This window comes from Cupressus sempervirens, chromosome 10 (genome assembly GCF_028749045.1).
Source record: "Cupressus sempervirens isolate cs-2001-9-10 chromosome 10, ASM2874904v1, whole genome shotgun sequence".
NCBI classification, from domain to species: domain Eukaryota; kingdom Viridiplantae; phylum Streptophyta; class Pinopsida; order Cupressales; family Cupressaceae; genus Cupressus; species Cupressus sempervirens.
The window spans coordinates 88,110,438-88,130,049 of NC_143127.1; the positions used below are offsets into that span (position 1 = coordinate 88,110,438).

General features: G+C 35.5%; 1 protein-coding gene across 2 annotated transcripts in view; it reads right to left on the reverse strand.

The window, feature by feature from the left end:
- Window positions 1-19,612, reverse strand: part of LOC149532709 (uncharacterized) — a 118,898-nt gene that overhangs the window by 89,842 nt on the left and 9,444 nt on the right. Inside the window, exons 2-10 of one of the 2 annotated variants that reach the window (XM_089803641.1) lie at window positions 7,049-7,448; window positions 6,673-6,898; window positions 6,328-6,552; window positions 5,917-6,005; window positions 5,708-5,803; window positions 5,527-5,614; window positions 5,143-5,372; window positions 1,583-1,767; window positions 964-1,163 (exon numbers count right to left, since the gene is read on the reverse strand). In XM_089803641.1, the coding sequence (XP_089659767.1) occupies window positions 964-1,163; window positions 1,583-1,767; window positions 5,143-5,372; window positions 5,527-5,614; window positions 5,708-5,803; window positions 5,917-6,005; window positions 6,328-6,552; window positions 6,673-6,898; window positions 7,049-7,317 (1,608 nt within the window). In that variant the 5' untranslated portion in view covers window positions 7,318-7,448. Of the gene's footprint in view, window positions 1-963; window positions 1,164-1,582; window positions 1,768-5,142; window positions 5,373-5,526; window positions 5,615-5,707; window positions 5,804-5,916; window positions 6,006-6,327; window positions 6,553-6,672; window positions 6,899-7,048; window positions 7,449-19,612 lie in introns of those variants that run through there. The other variant, XM_089803642.1, reaches the window with a different exon arrangement.

A 19,612-nucleotide genomic window follows, 5' to 3' on the forward strand; every position in this document is an offset into this window, starting at 1 on the left:
CTTAGTTTTTCTTCATCATAGCAATTACTTCTAAATTTAAGTCTCCATTCACGGAATAAATTATTGCTTAGGAAGATATTTGATTGATCTTTTATTGTTGAAATATGATCCAAGGACATTTCAGAGTAAGAACAATATTCTAAAGATACTAATAAAATTTTAAGCAAGGTTTTGAGCTGCAGAGATTGCATAGAGAATATATACGAAACTACAAGACAAACTGCATAAATTCAACAAGAACTCTCAATTCTGCACAAGCTAAGGTTTCAAAACATAAGGGCAATACCGGAGATACGTACCCCAATCTCTGATCTCTAAGTGCCTTGTTGAGATGGGATACCTTATTTTGTATTATATTCTTGGCCTCTAGGCCTTTTATCAATCATGTGTGCGTGTGCGTGCGCGCAGGTGTATGTGTGTGTGCATGCAGGTGTATGTGTGTGTGTGTGTTATATGATACTAATTGGCTTGATGTCATTGTCCACATAATGAGACTAAGTACAAATATCCATCAGCCACACCTAGTCAGGATTGACTGATCTCACCAGGGCTCTCACATACAAACTGCAAAGTACCTAACCCTAGATATTCATAACAAGTTTCTTAACTTAGCTTGAGCAAGGCGCATTTCATACATAGCCCTTTACAGCACCATTAACCAGTTAGATTGGATTTTAAATATGAATTTGACTGGAGAAGCTTCCTCTGTTTTTAATGCTATCAAATTGAATGAGTAGTTTCGCAGTCTAGATTTTTATTTTTTTAAATTCCTTTAATGCACAAACTATTGTACAATAAATCAAAACCTAGCTAAATAGGTGGCAAGTATTTTACATCAAATAAATCTCATCTCCAAATATTAAAAAAAGTTTCTCAAACAAAAGGTCACAAAAGATCCTTACACAAATTGTGTGCAATTACAAAACAACATTTAAGTGAATAGCATTCCAGAGCTGGACAGACCTGATTTTTGACTAATTCTGAGAAAAACTTAAATTGATAAATATCAATATCCCCATGTAAAGCTTGATCAAATCCAAATATCCACCATCCGTGGGGAAGCTTCAGTGCAAAGTAACTTCTTTGTTGAGGAAGAATCCAACCACCCAACCAGCTCTTGTGACATATATATCTCATAAATGTATCCAGTCCATCAAACCAATCTGCATGGTAATAGAGAAAGATAACAACATTGCAAAGAAGGGCAGACGATGTACACTTAAGAAATGTTAAAAAGGAAAACAAATTACACAAACTACTTGAACAGTTCTCGGATTATTGCAAGGAGCAAAATGCTTGAAACATCTAGAGGTTGCTACAAAGATTAAAAGCAATGCTGGAAAAAGAAAAAATCAATGAGATTCAATTGTTAAAAACAAAATCAAACTGATTCATCAGTTATCTCAAACAGTTCCAACTTGCAATCTGTCTTTTAAAACTCAAACTGAAAGAAAATATAAAATTATTGTTGTATCATAAACAGATCAAAAAAAAAAATTATCAAGGCAAGAAGTCAAACAAAACAATCTTAAATCATACAATAAATTCTTTCTGACAAGATCTTTGAACAGGATCTACCAACCATGATTGCCAGGAATAGCAAATGCCTGAGGTCCTCTGTACTGTCCCAATGAATCTACGCCAGCAGGCAATTCAGGTTTATATACAGCTATATTTTCAGGCTTGTAACAAGCTGGAGGTTGTAGAGCAAATTCAAATGGATAAAAAAGTCGGCGCTCATATGTAAATGGTGAAGGATTAGGATACCTGTTTCAACAAAGAGAAACATGTTTGAGTTGTGATTTTTTCTTAAAAATGGAATCATCAGTAATCAACCAGAATGATAATTTAGATTTGAAAAGAGAAATGACATTAATAGAGACCACTTTTTGGCACAATATATTATAAATTTATAAATCATATTAAGTAATTTGGTCCTCTTTCACAGCAATGATATAGTTGGTGTAACAAGAAAGATTGAAAATTTAAACTATTTTTTTTTTCAAATTCATAGAACAACAAATGCATTGCAAATGATATTAAAGAGCCAGATGCCTTTTTAAATCCCAATCACTGCAATTATATACTAGGTGCACAAATTCAAATTTGAAATTATCAATCCATTTATTGATAAATTGCTAAGCAACAATAATGATTCATTACTTCATATTCCTCATGTTGACAATGAAAAAACCCTGATGGTGATAAAGAACTGGCTGCATCAAGAGCATAAGCAATTGATATCAATTACATTTACACCAAGACAAATAAGATAGCTAATAAAACTTAATTCAATCCCCATTGTTGTAACAAGAAGCCTATTTAGAGTATTGCGAAAATTTCATCTGTTTCAGTTCAACCAAGATTTTCATTTTGGGAAATTTCCATGTTTTCTCTTGAATTTCTTCTGTCAAGAATATGCTTTATGTTACACTGCAAAACAATATAATCATATGTACAAAAATACTCACCAATATAGTAGCTACAATAAAGAGATAACATAGGAAAGCAAAGCCATTGTATCTTTGGCTTTTTTGTTGGACACAATGCTGAAACCACCAAATGCAGTTCAGTAGTTTTATTGGTTAAGTAAATCACATAGGTAGCTAAGGGAAGATTGAAAGGAGGCCAAAAGACTAAAACCTATAGCTACTGGCTCACCATGAGATTCAACAAGTGAGGTTAGAAGAATACACTACCAATAGTCATTGCCCATTTCACACAAGTTTAGGAAGAGGTATCTGTTAATACATTGTCTCACACTCCTCACTTGGGAGACAAAGCGAGGAAGGGGAGAGTTGCTGAGGACGACAGTGTGAAGTATTACATTTATTTCTAGATGCCACTTTAAATCATTTTTTCTCAATATAATGTGTGATCCATGGAATTGTATTACAATGACCATTATTATTAAAATTTGGTTGCAGAGGGCTCATCTAAGGATTTTTTCGACCATAAGGATGAAGCATTCAGAGGGTGTTTCGGCAGCTATGGTCTGGGATTCCCAACTAGCCGCAGGTCTGGACCCAAAGAGCTCGCGATGAGGGAAAGAGCACGGTTTGGGTTGTTGCGTTGTGCAAACAAATATTGCCTGGGCAATGGGACAGAATGGACACAATGAGGTGAGAACTATTGGCAGTGGAGAGACAATCTCCTGCATTAAGACAACGAGCACAGAGCACAAGGAAAGGGCCCCAGTAAATGTTTATGCAAAGAAATAAGCTCGACAGGGCTATGTTGTTGCAGGGCGGGGTGAAGACAGTTGGGTTTCGTTCTCCAAACACTTGCTAACTATTGGGTCATTTGGGGGACTTCTGCCTTCAAATATGGCCATTTCGATCAACCTTGGGGATTAAGTGGAGAAGGTAATGGTTCATGATGTGGTAGTCTTCTCTAAGCTCGGACTGATTGGGCACTTCAGGGGAGTGTGGTTGAGCTTGCAAGACCTTCATGGAAGGATCTCTGAACAATGGGAGTCCATTTTGAAGAGGTGCTTTCAGATTTACCCTGCAGCCAGAGATATTCTCATTGTGTTTGAGAATGTTGCAGATAGAAATAAGATTTTATGAGACTGCATTTGGAATTGGGAAGAGTAGTTTCCTCTGATTCTGAAACCTTGGCACCCTGACTTCTGCCCTGTTATTGAGGTTTTTGAAAGGGACCCAGTAGGTGAGGCTTCCAAATCTCCCTCTTCAATTTTGGTTTGATTCTCACTTTGAAACTATAGGTAATTTGCTAGGAAGTTTCTTGATGATTGATGAAGGATCCTCAAATCTTATGCATTCAACTTATGTCTGTATCCTTGTGGAGATGGACATTACCAATCATTTACCGGAAGAAATTTCGTTTAAATCTTTGACTGGTTGTTGGGTATAGCCCTTTGATTATAATGGGGTCCCACTCTGATGTAGGAGGTGTTTTAAATCTAGGCACTTGGCATCCCAATGTGAGAAACAAAGAGTGGATAAGTGTGCATCATGGTGGAAAGAACCTTCCCACTCTCATAATGCAGTGCAAAAGGAGGAGGTGCAGCCCAAGTCATATTCGAGGATTGCGAATGAGGAGTTGCAATTGCCTTCTGGGACTATCCTCCAGCGGTGACAAGCTGGAAGAATCTTCACAAAAGAGAGAAGGCTGCAAGGTGAGTGTTCATCAGCTGCGATGATGGGGATACCCATTCAACACAGAGGAGGGGAAAAATCAAAGAAAGCTCTCCAAAATCGTTTGACATGATTATTTGATCCCATACCAAGGGTGGTGTAAAAGGTTAACTCCTTATCTATTGGCTTATTTGTGTTGTCCTTTCCTTTGTTTTGAATCGTTTATGGGTCTCGCTCTCATTGTAAAATTGGGATGCTGGTTTCCCCTGTTGTAACCTCCCCTGGTCCAGGCCAGGCTAATCCCAGAGCTAAATTAATAAAATAACCAAAATATTTTACCAAAAATATATATATATATTGGTTGTAGGGAAATATTCACCACACATAAGCTATGTTGATTTCTCATTCAATTAACCTTTGGCAAACAATCATATCTTTCAGTAACCTTAGCCTACTAATATCAGACTTCACTTGCTAAGGTTTGTGTAAATTTTGCATTCCATTACAGAAAAACTTAGGCAGATACACTGGAAGGCTTTGTGATTTAATCCTAAATTGAGCCTTTGGATACACTGTGACTTAAAAAGTATATATAAACAATAGTGTGTCGTCACTCTCAGATGCTTACAAGCTATCTTACTCAATATTTTAACTTCTGAATGCTTGCATTTTGAAGAGAGTGAGATCTAACTAGTGGAGTAATATAAAAGCAACATCTAAATACATATGTCATTCCCTTGTGCAAAACATCGCCATTCTTTCCTAGAATTGAAGTCAAATTCACTGGCTAATATTAAATATATGTAATCTACACTGTTCAGTCTTTTGCAAATAATATCCATTCAAATTACTCTGAACCAGCCCAGGCACCAATCAGCTAATCCATGTCACACTTTCATCATTGGTTTCAACATATGAATCCTTCAAGTATAGAACTGCCACACAAAAAATCACTGGGCAACCAAAACTTTAAATCATCTGCAGAGTTCATTTTTGTTTCTCTGATTAATCCTATCATAAGTGAAAATGAGAATCAACTCACGCAAGATCTCCTCCAATAAGAAGCAAGTCTCCACGTGGAAGTTCTTTAACAATATTGTTGTGGCTTACTTGAAGGGAAGGTTGAGCAAGCAATCGGGCAACACTGTATGTAGAATTGCCACCATCCCCAGTGTCTGCCATGAAGTCAAACCATAGTCCTTCTCTTGCACTTAGATGATTAAAAAGAAAACCTTCCTTTGGCTCATTACTCTGTGCCTTGGTCATTGCTGCCTAATCAAATAAAGCAAGTATAAATTATCACAAAAAGTAAGACCCGACAAATTTTAAAACATGGCAAGTAATATCACAATTACTTACTACAATGAAACAGAATAACATAAAAAGGTTACAGATTAAGAAACTTAGATATATTGAGTAGGCATGCCTGCATCATTCGCATATCAAAGCGTCCAAGAAACAATGTTACAGATACCAACAGATCAAATGCTGTCTTGAACAAATCTGCCGATGTCCTGAAACAGTACACTCTTGTCATCTTGACTCACTGACACAGGCTTCCTCACTGACAAAAATACACCTTGGAATTAGTGGAACAGAGTACATACCCTGAGTACCAAGGAACCATGTCTAAGAATTCCGGAGCTGCAGATGCCCTCCGAATATCAGAAACTGATGCTGACTGAGGATGTGTCAAAGCCCATCTAAAAATACAAATTGAAACAGAGATAATGAAATTTCACAAAAGTCAAGATAAAGTGACAAATGATAATTTCAAAACAATCAACCTCATAAAGCAATTTTCAATGTGACATACCCAGTTGACCTTTCAACTACATAATTTGCAATGTATAATCCTATAAATGTTGCCCACAAAGAAAACATAGGTGAGATTATGTCAGCTGACTGCAAAAGAAACATATGGTTAGTAAAGATACTCCCATTGACCAAATTTTATTTAATGGTATCAGATTTCCATAATCTATAAATTTAATCGTTGTTGTTTCTGGATTAAACCATCTGTGAATTTCTGAATACAAAAACTCACACATGATCTAATCCAGAAACAATAGCAATCCAAGTTTATTTGTTTACTTCAGAACATACTTAAGTTGTAAAGATAAGTTGCTACTTCGGAACACAGTTTGTCCAATAAAAAGTATGATTGCAAATTGTGTATTCCTAGATTGGAGATAAGAAAGTCACTCTCAGATAGATAGGCACTTACCTGACCATAAATAACCCATTTGGAAAATACTGGGTAGTCACTTGCAGATCCAACAGATGCAAGCCAATTAGAGCAAACCTGCTCCTTCAATTCATGTACCTGTGGCCACCCTTTTATAAATGTATCTACAACAAGACCAAAATCTTTGCTTCCAAATGATTTTGTTCTAGCTGGGGCTCTATTGCCACAATAGCTGTAAAAAACACAACATGCTATGCTTAAAACCTGCAGCAACAACAGACAGAATTAACTTAATCATAAGAAGAAAGGCTTGGGTTTCAATGTAAACCTGTCATATCAAACAAATTAACATATAATCAGTTTCAGACAAATAATAGGTCTTACAACACTATTTTGCAGAATGGTAAGAATCTCAGGCCGCTTTCCTGCAAAGCGTGCAACAAGGCCCATATACCACAGCCCAAGAAATGTAATATGGAAAACCAAAAGAGCCAAGACAGACAATACAAATAATGTCAAAAATAGAGACACATTCATTTTGATGTCGACTCCCATTGACTGCATGCTTGGTAAATGATACACGCCAGCAATTAAAAGCCACAGCACATACCTGCAATGTGTAAATCCATTCCCTGGTTCAGAATTTTTTTAAGCAAGGAATATTTGCACAAAAATGTCACTTAGCCACATTAATATTATCCAATAAATTTTAAGCTTTAAAACACATAATTTATTTCATTTTTGAAAACTTGTGCAGTACCATCGACTGAAGTTTGAGTAGCTTGGCTGAATGGTTCGTCCCAGGAAAGGAGAGGAAAAGAAATAGAGAAAACCAAAGAAACATGCATATATAGACCACCACTTTATATTGTTGTTATCCAACTTGTGAATAAGAGTTTGGAAGTTATCAACTGATATGAAGAAAAGAGAACCAACCACAACTGCAATCATAGCATGCTGTGAATGTTCATGTGGATAAGGGTATCTGTGCATAAGAATTGTTGTCACCTTCTCCATTTTCATTTGCATTCTGTATTTTCCAGCATATGAATCAATCTGATAAATTAAACTGACTGAAATTTCAATGTTGCACTGTGGAACAGTAGTGAGATTGGATGAACTGCAATTCTTGCATGATAAACAAGTACAAATGCGGAAGACTGCAAAATTGGAAAGTAGGGATCAGTAGAATAGTAACTAATAAAGAAGTGCAATGAAAAAAAAAGGATTCCCATGCATAATCTCATGTACTAAAAAAATCAGTAAATTTTACTTAAAGGCATTAAATTGAATTTAACAAAAAATTATTGTCTAGACTCTAAACAGAAAACAAGTCAATGGCACAATATAAAAGATGGGGTTGTATCACATAATTAATTAAATAGATGATAAATAGGCAGAAATTTAAATGGAGCATTGTTTCTCTAAATTTTACCAATTAACTTAACATGGATGCATTACACGAAAGTTGACCAAAAACACTAATAACTCACATTTATGAGCTAGTTATCTGAAATGTTAAACAAATCAACAATACATGAAGTCGGCAGTGTATATCCAAAATAAGCTCATAGAATGACATCACCATCAACAGTCTAAAATTGTCTGCCATCCCATCCAACAGTTTAGAAAGAGTTAGAACTACTTCATAAAATTATTGCAACTGAGAATTGTCAAATAAGAGAAGTAATTTTTTATTCACTGTTCTTACTCCTTTCTAGATATGATAGTTTATTTATGTAATCTATTCTGGAGGTGTTAGCACAATCACTATCACACTCAATATTTTTGAAGCAGATATTATATGAGAATAACCTAGCAGCAACTGCCCATGCCATCTCTGTCTTCCCCAATATATATAAATCATGTCATTAATGAGCTCGCAACATAATATAGCACCAAGCATTGAACAACAAAGAAATTTACAACAGAATATTCTACCAGCAGTAGAATTGATTAAATAAATTGCAATGTCCCATTTTTTTTAATAAAGATACAATAACAATAATAAAATATAATGTAATGTAATTACAAGTCAATTGAGTTAATGAAAAGGTCAAGAGATAAATAATGAATAGTTGACACTCCCTCAACAAGAAAGAAGAGTTCATTTGAAAGGGAGGAAACAAGAAAGAACGAAGCAAAAAGAATTAAGGGGAAGAAATGAATGAAGTGACTCAAAGGGGCAGCAATGATGAAAGGTTGTGACCCTTCCAAAGGGTAGTAATTGTAGAAGGTTCTGGCCATTATGAAGAGGTGTGACTCTCCCTCACATTGGAGGATATAAAGGGGAAAAGGTTTTGTTTGAGAAGGACATCCAAGGGAGATAAGATAAGATAAAATATTAATGTCCAGCAAGAGACCACAAAAGAGCCTAAGGGAGTGAAAGTACAAATAGAGGCCAAAAGACAGTAGGACCACCAAACGTTGTCCAATAAATATAAAACCAATAGAGCAAGAACCAAACAAAGAGAAACAGCACTATACAAGAGAGACCGTGAAACTGCAAAACAACTAGCAGTTCATACTTGTCAAAAAGAAGCTCAAAACCAAAGGATAACTATCCATGTGTGGAGAAGTCTGAACCCGTTGCTGGATAGCAGAGTGCCATAGTCGCTGATGGTGCATGTGTGTATGATCTTTGCATGGTTGCACCAATTTGATGTGAGTAGCAGTGGGCATAGCAATGGACAGGCTCCTAGACCGCTTGGTTCCTCTAGGAGAGGTAATTGGAGTGAAGAAGGAAGTGATAAGCTGGTGAAGGGCCGTAGATCCAAAGGGGGAAAACTTCCGAAGAGTGAGATCCTAAAGATAGAAGGCCTCCTGGAGAAAGAGCACAAGGCATCGCTGATCATCATACCTGAAGAACGAGGATAGGGACCTGCACTCTCTAAATAAGCAATGGGACCTGCCTCAAATCTCATAGCAGATCGGACAACAGAATAGGAAATGGGTTTCAGTCTCAACCACACCCATATCACAACACTAACAAATCCGCTCATCTCTGCTAGTTTGGTCTTCTGCTTGGACACAAAGATCAATTTGGAGAATAATATATTACTCATAAGGCAACAATGAAAAGTAGTGACTCACAATCCTTATGGAAGGCAATGACCCTCCCACCAATAAAGGAGGGTTCCATCTAAAGTTTAAACATTGAAAGGGATACAAGTAATGTGAATCTAAGTGATAAATAATCAGTACTCAACCAGCAACCAGTACTCATTAAAGGACAAGTCGGAGCTTAAGGCATGACCAGATCAAACAACATTTAACAGCAGTCCCCTGCATGAGCAAAATATAATCATCAAGTATTATCTAAGCAATTAGGACGAAGAGTGCACAAAAGGACTAATACTGATTAGTAAAGATTGACCTGCATATACATCCAAGAAATTATCTTCAGATAGGCAAGCTAATTTTAATCAGACAGGCCATCTTCAGCACCCTTCCTTCTTACAAGTAATTATGGTATAATTATATGTATGTCCACATGAATAATAGATGATGCTTAAATGAACGTCCATCGTAGAATATAGGATGTGTTTGATGGTCTGCAACCCATCTAGCAGGAAGGGTGTGAGGTCTAAGCAAAGGGGGGTTACGAAGGCTATGTTAGTAGGTTGTCCTATGAAGAAATTGCATATTATTTAAAACACAAACTTAAGCAAAGGGTTACGAAGGCTATGTAAGTAGGTTGTCTCTTAGATTTTATCTCTTCATTTATCTTCAATGGGTTCTCTTTTGCTGTTGATTTTTTTTATCTTCCTCATTCTCTTAGTTCCCTCTCTCATCATGCTCACCAAGAAGAATCATTGTTACAATTCATAGCTGTTGTTTCAAGAAACGCCTCTTTTTGTCCAACTTTATCTGATGGTTTATACAATCGGCCAAATATTAAATCTATTTTTTAATGTCATTGATATGAAGCTTATCGCAGCTCCATCCCTACATATAGTTTTATTAACACTATGAAAGTGTGGATGCTTACATAAAGCCATTAAGCCTATAGATTATCATTTCTTGATCATGGGTTGAATCAAGCCTTCAAATATTTGTAACTGCAAAGAGATTTTCTTATCACCGTGATTCCTATATTAATTTTATAAAGTTGTTTACAATGCACCGTGACTCCTATGTATGTAGGTTGTCCTAGAATGCACCAAAGGGTCCTTACCTCTCCCTGACTCCACAAATTGGCAATGGAGATTAGTTATGCATACCATTTGAAACCCACCTTGCTAGAGAAAGAGCCTTAGGTGTATGCAAAGGGGGTTGTTGAGGCTATGTAAGTAGGCCATCCTAGAGTGAACCAATGGGCCCTTATGTCAAAAAGGCAAGGAACTCACTTATGACCTCCCCCAAACTCCACAAGATGGTATGTATTTTTCGAAAGATGAGGGATGATTGAGAAAGCAGGTATACTAGTGGGAGGCATACAGTAGCCAACCCCTTTAGACTTGATGCAGAAATGGCTTTGGGCAAACCCTTCATGTCTCTTCTTCCAAACTCCAATAAGTTTGTGGAAAACTATTAATAATCAATGAATATAAGATGATCGGCAAACCTAATTGTATATATTGTTTTTTATAGCAAGATTCAAGTCTCAAGGAGCATTATCACAAGGATTTTTAATTGGTGAGATGTAATCGTGACCCCTAATTTGTTGCAAATGTGATTTTAGGGCAAACACTAGAGCAAATTAGGAATATGACATTATAGAAATTACTAAGGGTTTACAACAATGTTCTACTAGTAATGAAACTGATAAAAGAAATTGCATATTAATTCAAACACAAACTTAAGAAATCACGTACTTTATAACATGTTGTCAATTAAAACCTTGTTTTTCCTTTCTATGTTTATCAAAGGATGTCGCTCTAGGCTTCCAAGAGCAAGGGATCGGCAAATATTACAAATTTCTAGTATTACTAGGGTTCCTGGCCCACGCTAAAAACGAGGGAACAAATGGGATGCAACCATACACAAAATATTTTACACTATTTTATATAAAAACAATATGAAAAAGTCAAATATAAATTGAAATTACCAAGAGGTTTTGTAAAAGATAGGGAGGGCATTATCATAGTTGTGGTAAAATTATCAAGTTCTTTTGAAACACGCTCCCAATCCTATATGAATATAGTTTGGGTATATGGTGCAAGAGCACATAGGAAAACATCTAGGAACACCTTGGTTACAAGCAAGGACAAAGGATCAATGACATCCTTAAAGGTGGATTGGAATGTATTGAAGCCTATAATGGCAATATGTAATAATGAATTTAATATAAACTGAAAAAGTCCTAATAAGGGATTTAGGCACAAAAATGATGTAAAAGTGGCCAATAGTGCCAACAAGGGATCTAGATTGATTAGAGGAGTCAAATAGGTCCTAGGGTGGTCCTAGAACAAGTCCTAAGTGGTAGGAAGTAATAAACTAAGAAATAAAGCAATTAAATAAGGTTTTAAATTCAAATTTTGTATCCTAACGATCATGTCCTAGATTAGGAGGGAAAACAAGTTTTTGAATGTTATAACCTTTCATATGGATTCCAACCAATGGAATATGGTTGGGGAAGTTGTAATACGTCATTTATAGCCCGGTGAAGGCATAGGGTCAATAGGGGAAGAGAAGTGTACAGATTCCATCAGCATTTGTACGGACTGTTGGTGAAGAATGCAATAAAACTCCATTTTTGAGCAATTTTGTGTGTTCTTTGGTTGAATTGGTTTCTTAGGGCTGTAATGGTGTTTTGAATCTATTAGCATGATATCTAATCCATTTATGGTGCATTAAGGCAAGTAGGAGTTCCATTTACCAAAAGTGTTGATTGCAAGCAACTTTTCATCAATTTTTGCAAGTTTTGGGCACTTAGGAAGCATTCGGTCATTCCATGGATGTAGGAATCTGATTCCCATGGAATGAACCTGTATTACAATGTAAATAGTTCTTCTAAGAATGTTTGGACAGGAGTTTGCATGGTTGGAGGCCTCTAATGGAGTTTAGGTGGTTGTAGGTGCATGAAATGCATGCCTAAGGAGCAGCAGCAGGAGATCTATCCATTGGAGGGTAGTATTTAATGGTAGATTATGTCTATACATGCCTTGGAGATGGTGAATCAACCTTCACTTGATTGAAATTGGCCTGGGAAGTCACACATTGAGAAAGCCCTAGGTTTCTACTTGCAGAAGCTAGAGCACCAGATTGACTTGATAATCCTTTGATTGGGTCCATTTCAGAAGACAGTTGAAAGTTTGGAGCATTGGGAGCAAGGGCAGCAGGTAGTTGCTTTGGAAAACGACCTTGTTTTACGCCTAAAAAGGGTGCACAGTTGGAGGATCTGTTTGTTGGTCCAAAACAACCTATACTAAGGTTGAGATATGTTAAAGAAGACTGAAATGAGTGTTTGAAAACCTATTTTGTTTGAGAAGTCCTCTAGAGAGTTTGGGAAAAAACTTTACATCTTTCTCGCTGGAGACCTAGTTGTGGGCAATTACGCCTAGTAGGCAATTTTGAGGAATTTGAGTGCTAGGATTGGGTTGAGGGTGTTGGAGTTGTAGAAAGGATAGTCGATGTTTTGTGGGTTTGGGGAGCCTTGCCTTTCCCGTGCACATTTTCACACTATAAACTTGTTGGACCCCATCACACTTGTCCACTGTATCAATTTAAGTACTGAGTTGGTTCCCCACTAGGTTTTCCAAGGTCCCTCTCAAGCACCTCAAGTTTGATGTGGCTTATTTACAGCAGGACCCATAGAAAATCAGAGGTGCCCAAGAGGGACCCCAAGCTATAACTTGAGCTGAACCAAGTGCTGCCCAAAACAAAGAGTTATAACATTTTTATAAACCAAAAAATGGCTATATACATAATCTCTCCATGAATTGACAATTTTGTGAAAAAGGCATGCATCAAGGAGGTTTGTGTGGTCTCAAAGGCCTTAATCTATGACTTCTCCTCAACCCCACAAGGGGTACAAAGAGTTATAACATTTTTATAAACCAAAAAATGGCTATATACATAATCTCTCCATGAATTGACAATTATGTGAAAAAGGCATGCATCAAAGAGGTTTGTGTGGTCTCAAAGGCCTTAATCGATGACTTCTCCTCGACCCCACAAGGGGTGCTACCCCTCAACTCTAGTGGGGGTATTGGGCCCAAACCCCCAAGAGTGGTGGTGCCCCTCAGCCCCAATAGGGGTATTGCCCCAAACCCCCAAGAAGGTTACTACCCCTCAACCCCAATAGGGGTATTGCCCAAAACCCCCAAGAACATTACTACCCATCAACCCCATTGAAGTCTCCAACCAAAACCACATCAAGTTATTAAGATCTCATCATTTAAGAAACTTGATTACAACGAGAATGAGAAAGAACTCAGATCTAACTCTTGACTATGCCTATATAAACATATTGCAGCACGACTTGCCAAAACATATCTTTAGATGAGGCAGTTTCCACTGTAAGTAGCACACATTGTGGTCAAGTCAATTTGAACCAAAAGCTGGCTTTGATGCTTTTGATGAAGAGCACTATGAAGAATATTAAATATTGATTGTAATTTTCATCGATTGACATTTGACAAGTCATGGAACTATGAACCTAAGTATGTTCATTTTTTCAATTATGAGGTGTTTAACATTTTTTATAAGCAATCACCGGCATTATTTTATTTTACAATAAAAACAATATTAAATTTTATATCGAATACAAATGTACAAGCTCCTCACAAGCATACACACTAGAAATCGCTTATGGAAAACTGAGTCACTATTTAGGAATCCACTTATATTTAAACATCACCTCCATATTAGAACCCAACTACGGAATAACAAGAATCACAACTTAGAATTCCACTCTAGATGTTACTATAGAGTATAGGCAATTGGATTCCAGTCTCCACAATGAAAACCCAGCATTTTAATCAATTATGCATAAGAGTTTGGACCTATTATACAAATTTAATTTTTTTAATACATATTATTTATGGGCAAATGGTCCCCTACATGTACCCAAGGACAAAAAAATCCAAATACCATACCCTATAACTGTACCAGAACCAGTATATTAGCAAGTTAAATGGACCAAAACTCACTTTTATTCTCTTGTCAAAATACATGGAATTTTCGAAAAGGAGAATAAAAACCAATTCACCCATCACCTGTCTCCCATGTTTGAATGGCATTAATTACTACTAATAGGTCAATCAAGTGGTCAATTAAAATTCCATTTGAATCCCATCCAGGCGTTAAAATTTAGAAAATAACCTGTTAAACAGCGAATTAACTGAAACTGATCCATTGACTAACATGGAATTTCTTGCAAGGCCAACCAGAATCCTCACTTTCAGCGAATTTATTTCACTGCTTGCAATCCCTACCTATGTTTGTGTTGACTGTCTTGGATAAAATATTCTGCAACATTTGACATGCTAAAGAAAAGATCAAAATCACAGATTTGGACACATGTTTTCCATATGAATTGTTTGATTAAACTTGGACTACCTCAACTACTTGAACATTCTGGTTGACTACATTAGGAGATATGACAACCACGTATACATCATTTTACTAGATATTGCTATTCATACAACAATGTTCAATCCCGCACTTGTGGAGCTGATTAGACCCAAATATTACTGTGAACTTATTTCTCAAAAGAGGCAATATTTTAAAACAAACAAAGACCTGTGAGAATTGGATGATAAGATGAAATCCATAAATGACTGAATTTTAAGTAATAAGGTAAAACCAAAGTTGTATGGTCATGGATGCAAATATAGATACCAACATTTTTCAGGACCTCTAAAATGAAAACAGCGACATTCATAAAAATACACATACAAATATATTAAGAATTTCAAGACTGTATACCAAAACCCTTCAACCTTTAAGGATCATGCTGATCCAATCACCCTTCCATTATATTTTCAATATTTTAGAGGCATATCTCATCATCAAACAACATTCAATCAGGCTTCCTATCATTGATCCTCTCCTGGGATTCAACAATAAATAGCACTATTCCTTGAAGCTGTCATTCAATCACCATACAATATACCTACCACATCATTCATCCTTAACAAACAGATCAAACAAGATCCAAACATTTATCCATCTCAAACAACATAGCTATACCTTAAAATGCTTCATCCATGGGAGTACAAATCCATTAAATCACATTTGAGTCCAACCTCTTGTATTCACAATCCTCTTATAGGCTCAGTTCCTGCAACAAGTACATTCGTCTTTAATTCATTATTAACTTCAAGAATCAGATCTCCAATCCTTTGGTCAGTACCAACAACACATATATTAGTTCTGATCAACAACTCTTAATTCATGATCATCTTGTCCACAAACCTGCATTTCCTGGTCACATACTAGGCTTCAATCAGCATTCTTTCATAAATTATTGTTTCTGTCCTCAACCTTATTCATCTAAGTCCTGATCACCCTAGTTCATAGATCAATACACTATGCACAAACCTGCGCACACATTAGTTGTTCAATGTAGAACAAATTCCACCATTCACAAGGCTCCCTTGATACCAAGTACTGCTATACTGATCAAAGATCAAACATTAACAATGTTCCCTAAAAATGTCATACATGACACAATCTGTTAGTCCACCTTTATTCAGTCATTCAACTCTTGTTCCCAAACCTATAATACTTAATCATCTTATTAACAACATTGTTTCATCAGACAATTTCTTTCCAAGGCTTTTCAAACAAACATCTTTCCACTAATTATTGATCAGGTCCATTCATCAAACAATGATTGCCCTTTTGTTATTGTGACTGTCATTACAAAGACAGTTTTACAGACCTGCGTTCAGAATGTTGTAACTTTCATACCCAATACTATTTGGAATATCGTTCCAGTGGAGATGTACATAAATATATGTAATATAGTATATATTATACTTGAAAAGCTATATTAGTATACATTATTGTATACTAATAATATATATTATTGTATACTAATAATATATTATACTATTATTATAGTATACTAATAATATATTATATTATTATACTTGAAAAGCTAATATAATATAATATATTATATTATTATACTATTATTATAGTATACTATTATGAAGCTTTTCAAGTACAACCGACAAGTATTTATACATGGGACTCTCTGTTGAAAATGTTATTAAGATCCGTAATCGGAGATAAACTATATTGAATTAGGAATAATTCAGAAATTGAGGTGTAATATTATGGTACGACTGCATCACTACAACATTTTTGGGCTCTCAAGTGTGGGAAGCATCCACCTTCATCGAGCTTCAACCGAGCATTATTCAAGACATTAAGAATTTGATGAAAGATGTTCTTACCATCAAGTTCACTGAACAACAGACCTGGGTAGATCAAGAAGTAGCCAACTTGGTTACAAGTAAAACAAAAATGGTCAGTGAGCCCTGAGAGGAGATATCCAACAGAAGAATAATGCAAACGAATTATATTTGTTTTTATTCTTCCTGGACAGTAGTACAAGTGGATTATAGTGTTGAAATGTTTAGTTGCTTAGCGAAGCAACAAATTGTGTGCAAAAGAAATGAATCAGTTGTAACAAGAACATGGATGTTCATTACCTATGAGATCAACCAAAAGGTCCCCCACATGACCGAATTGCAGGAGGTAAATAATTTCAGAATGTCTGCAAGACAATGAGTGTAATTGTAATTGTCAGAGTTTAGCTTATAATCCCTATTGCGAGCTTTTGCAATGACTAATCTCGGTCTGAATTACACTGAAGTTAAGATCATGGGACAAGTTCATTTGTCAGAGTATATGATTGGTCGTTATCCACCACCACAAAATCCTAACAAGGAATTTCTACAGATCAAAATTTCTATAAATGGTCCAACTAACTTAAACATTTAATCTTAAACTATGTGTTGATGGTCATTTATCTCATCAAAAGTAAGGACCATTGCCTCCATATTAAATGCATGCTTGAGCAAATAAATATTGCAATAAAATTGTTGTCCATAAAATTATGAGAATTGGGATCCATTCCAGCACAGTGAGTTTATCTTCTTCAGTCTCCCCTTTACCGTGAGTGGAAAGAATCTACTTGCTCACCAAGTACCATATATTATACCATTCAAAGCGTTGGCTGAAGTGAAGAATTTTGGCATAGTCATTTCCTAGAAACAAATCATATAGAAATCGAATTGCTATGAACTGCTAAGGAGTACATCAAATGAATAAAGAGGGATCAAGAAGCATAAGAAATTACACTTAACAACAGGAGAACTTGATAAATTATTACCATAATACTTCAAATAGTTATTCCTTCCACCATATACAACAAATGGGCATTATGATTATATTTTAATCCAGAAAATTATGGAATTATGAGTATATATTACAAGCTTGCAATTGCTTCAAATTAAAGGTTGTTACAGTCAACAATGGTCTGCTAATATGGATCAATTAGAGTTGTAAACTTGGAAGACACATTATGCCAAAATTAAACAATTAGAAAACTCAATGATCTGCAAATAAGCAAACTAATTAAATGTATCATTGGGGCGTTGGATTGCTCATACAGATAGCCAGGGGAATCAAATCGATGGCAAATATGGTGACAATGATGGGAGTGAGGATTATACAAGAGCTACTAACGTTATTAAGGAAACTTTAGAGATGAGTGAAAATTAATTGATTGTCTCTAATTGGACTTGATTGTGATTGAAAACTCTATAAACAATAGAATAAATGGGAATTTACATTGTGGGGATGAATAATAACAAATGTTCCATTCCCACTTGAACCATCCTTTGAAAGGGGATGTTCCATCCTCAAATGTCTGTGGACCCTCATTGTAGTCTCTCTCCTATTTGTAATTCTACACATATTATAAGAGTTATTTGCCTTGATCTTTTCCTTTATGTCTGAAGATGTTCTTGCAGGAAAAGAAGGTTTGTACTTTACCAACTAATGTGCAAACTCAATCTTATGATAGTGGCTTCAAAGAAGCTGTGATCTAGAATTCATTAGTCATCTTGCAAACTCAAATATGAGATTAAGAAATTGATCATATCCTCCCTCGCTAATAAGAGGGAGTGTTAAAGAAATAGCTTCAGTTGGATCTAATAAAATTGATATCAGTATATTGAACCAAGTTTACACATACATACATACATTTATTTATTTTTTTTTTTTTTTTTTTTTTTTTTTTTTAAATTTCCTCTACATACTGATATCACAAGCTATTTGATACTTTATGATCGTGCCCAATTCTTCACTACATTTGTTGTTCTTGTGTTCTTGCTCTATTATCATGATAACAAACGTATCATGACAAACTACATTAAGTTGATGTTAATGGAGACTATATTAAGTTGATGTTAATGGAGACTATATTAAGTTGATGTCACTAAGATCATGTTGTTATTTGATTGACAATATTCAGTCATTGTCCCACAGTGTGCCAGAGATCAGATGACCTATATCCTTCTCAGCCATATAATAATATAATTGTTGATAGGCATCTTGGTGGTGATGCTACTGCTCATATCACAAGAATGCAAGATTGATAAGATTGTTCAGAATCAGATCACCATTTCATGAGATGGTTGTGTTGTTTAAATCCTCCCTCAGTAAGAGGGAGTGTTGATGAAATAGCATTAGTTGAAATACATCTGATTTGATGGATATATGTTATATCACTAAATATGAAATTTCGGGAATACAATATTGAGATGATATCTCTCCATATGCTTGAGAGCATAATGTATTCTATACATCCTCCCTAGCTAAGAGGGAGTGTTAAGGTTGTAGCTTTAGTTGGATTGATTCGATCTGAGATACATTATTGTTATTGGTAAATCATCATTTCTTATATATACTTATTCATGTTATATATATATATATATATATATATATATTATAGTATATAATATATATGTGTATATTATATTATATTATATTTTATCTAGATATATATATATAGTATTACTTTTGTTAATATATTATTATTAATTAAATGATGATTAAACCATAGAGACGTGCCTCCTCTAATATTTATATGAGATTCAAATCTGCATTTGGAACACATCAATACGATGGCAATGTTATTACATTTGCAGAAAACAATCCATGTTACTCAACAAAAATTACTCATAAACAGCAAAAAATGTGACTGTTCAGAGACGGTCAAGAAAATTGAATACAAAACAATAAAACGTTTCATTTAACTGCCATTTAAATACAATACAAATCCATATTGATGGAGATCACTCTTCATTCCAGCCTTTTGTCCTCACTACATCAAGTATTTAATCCCAAATGAAGGGAA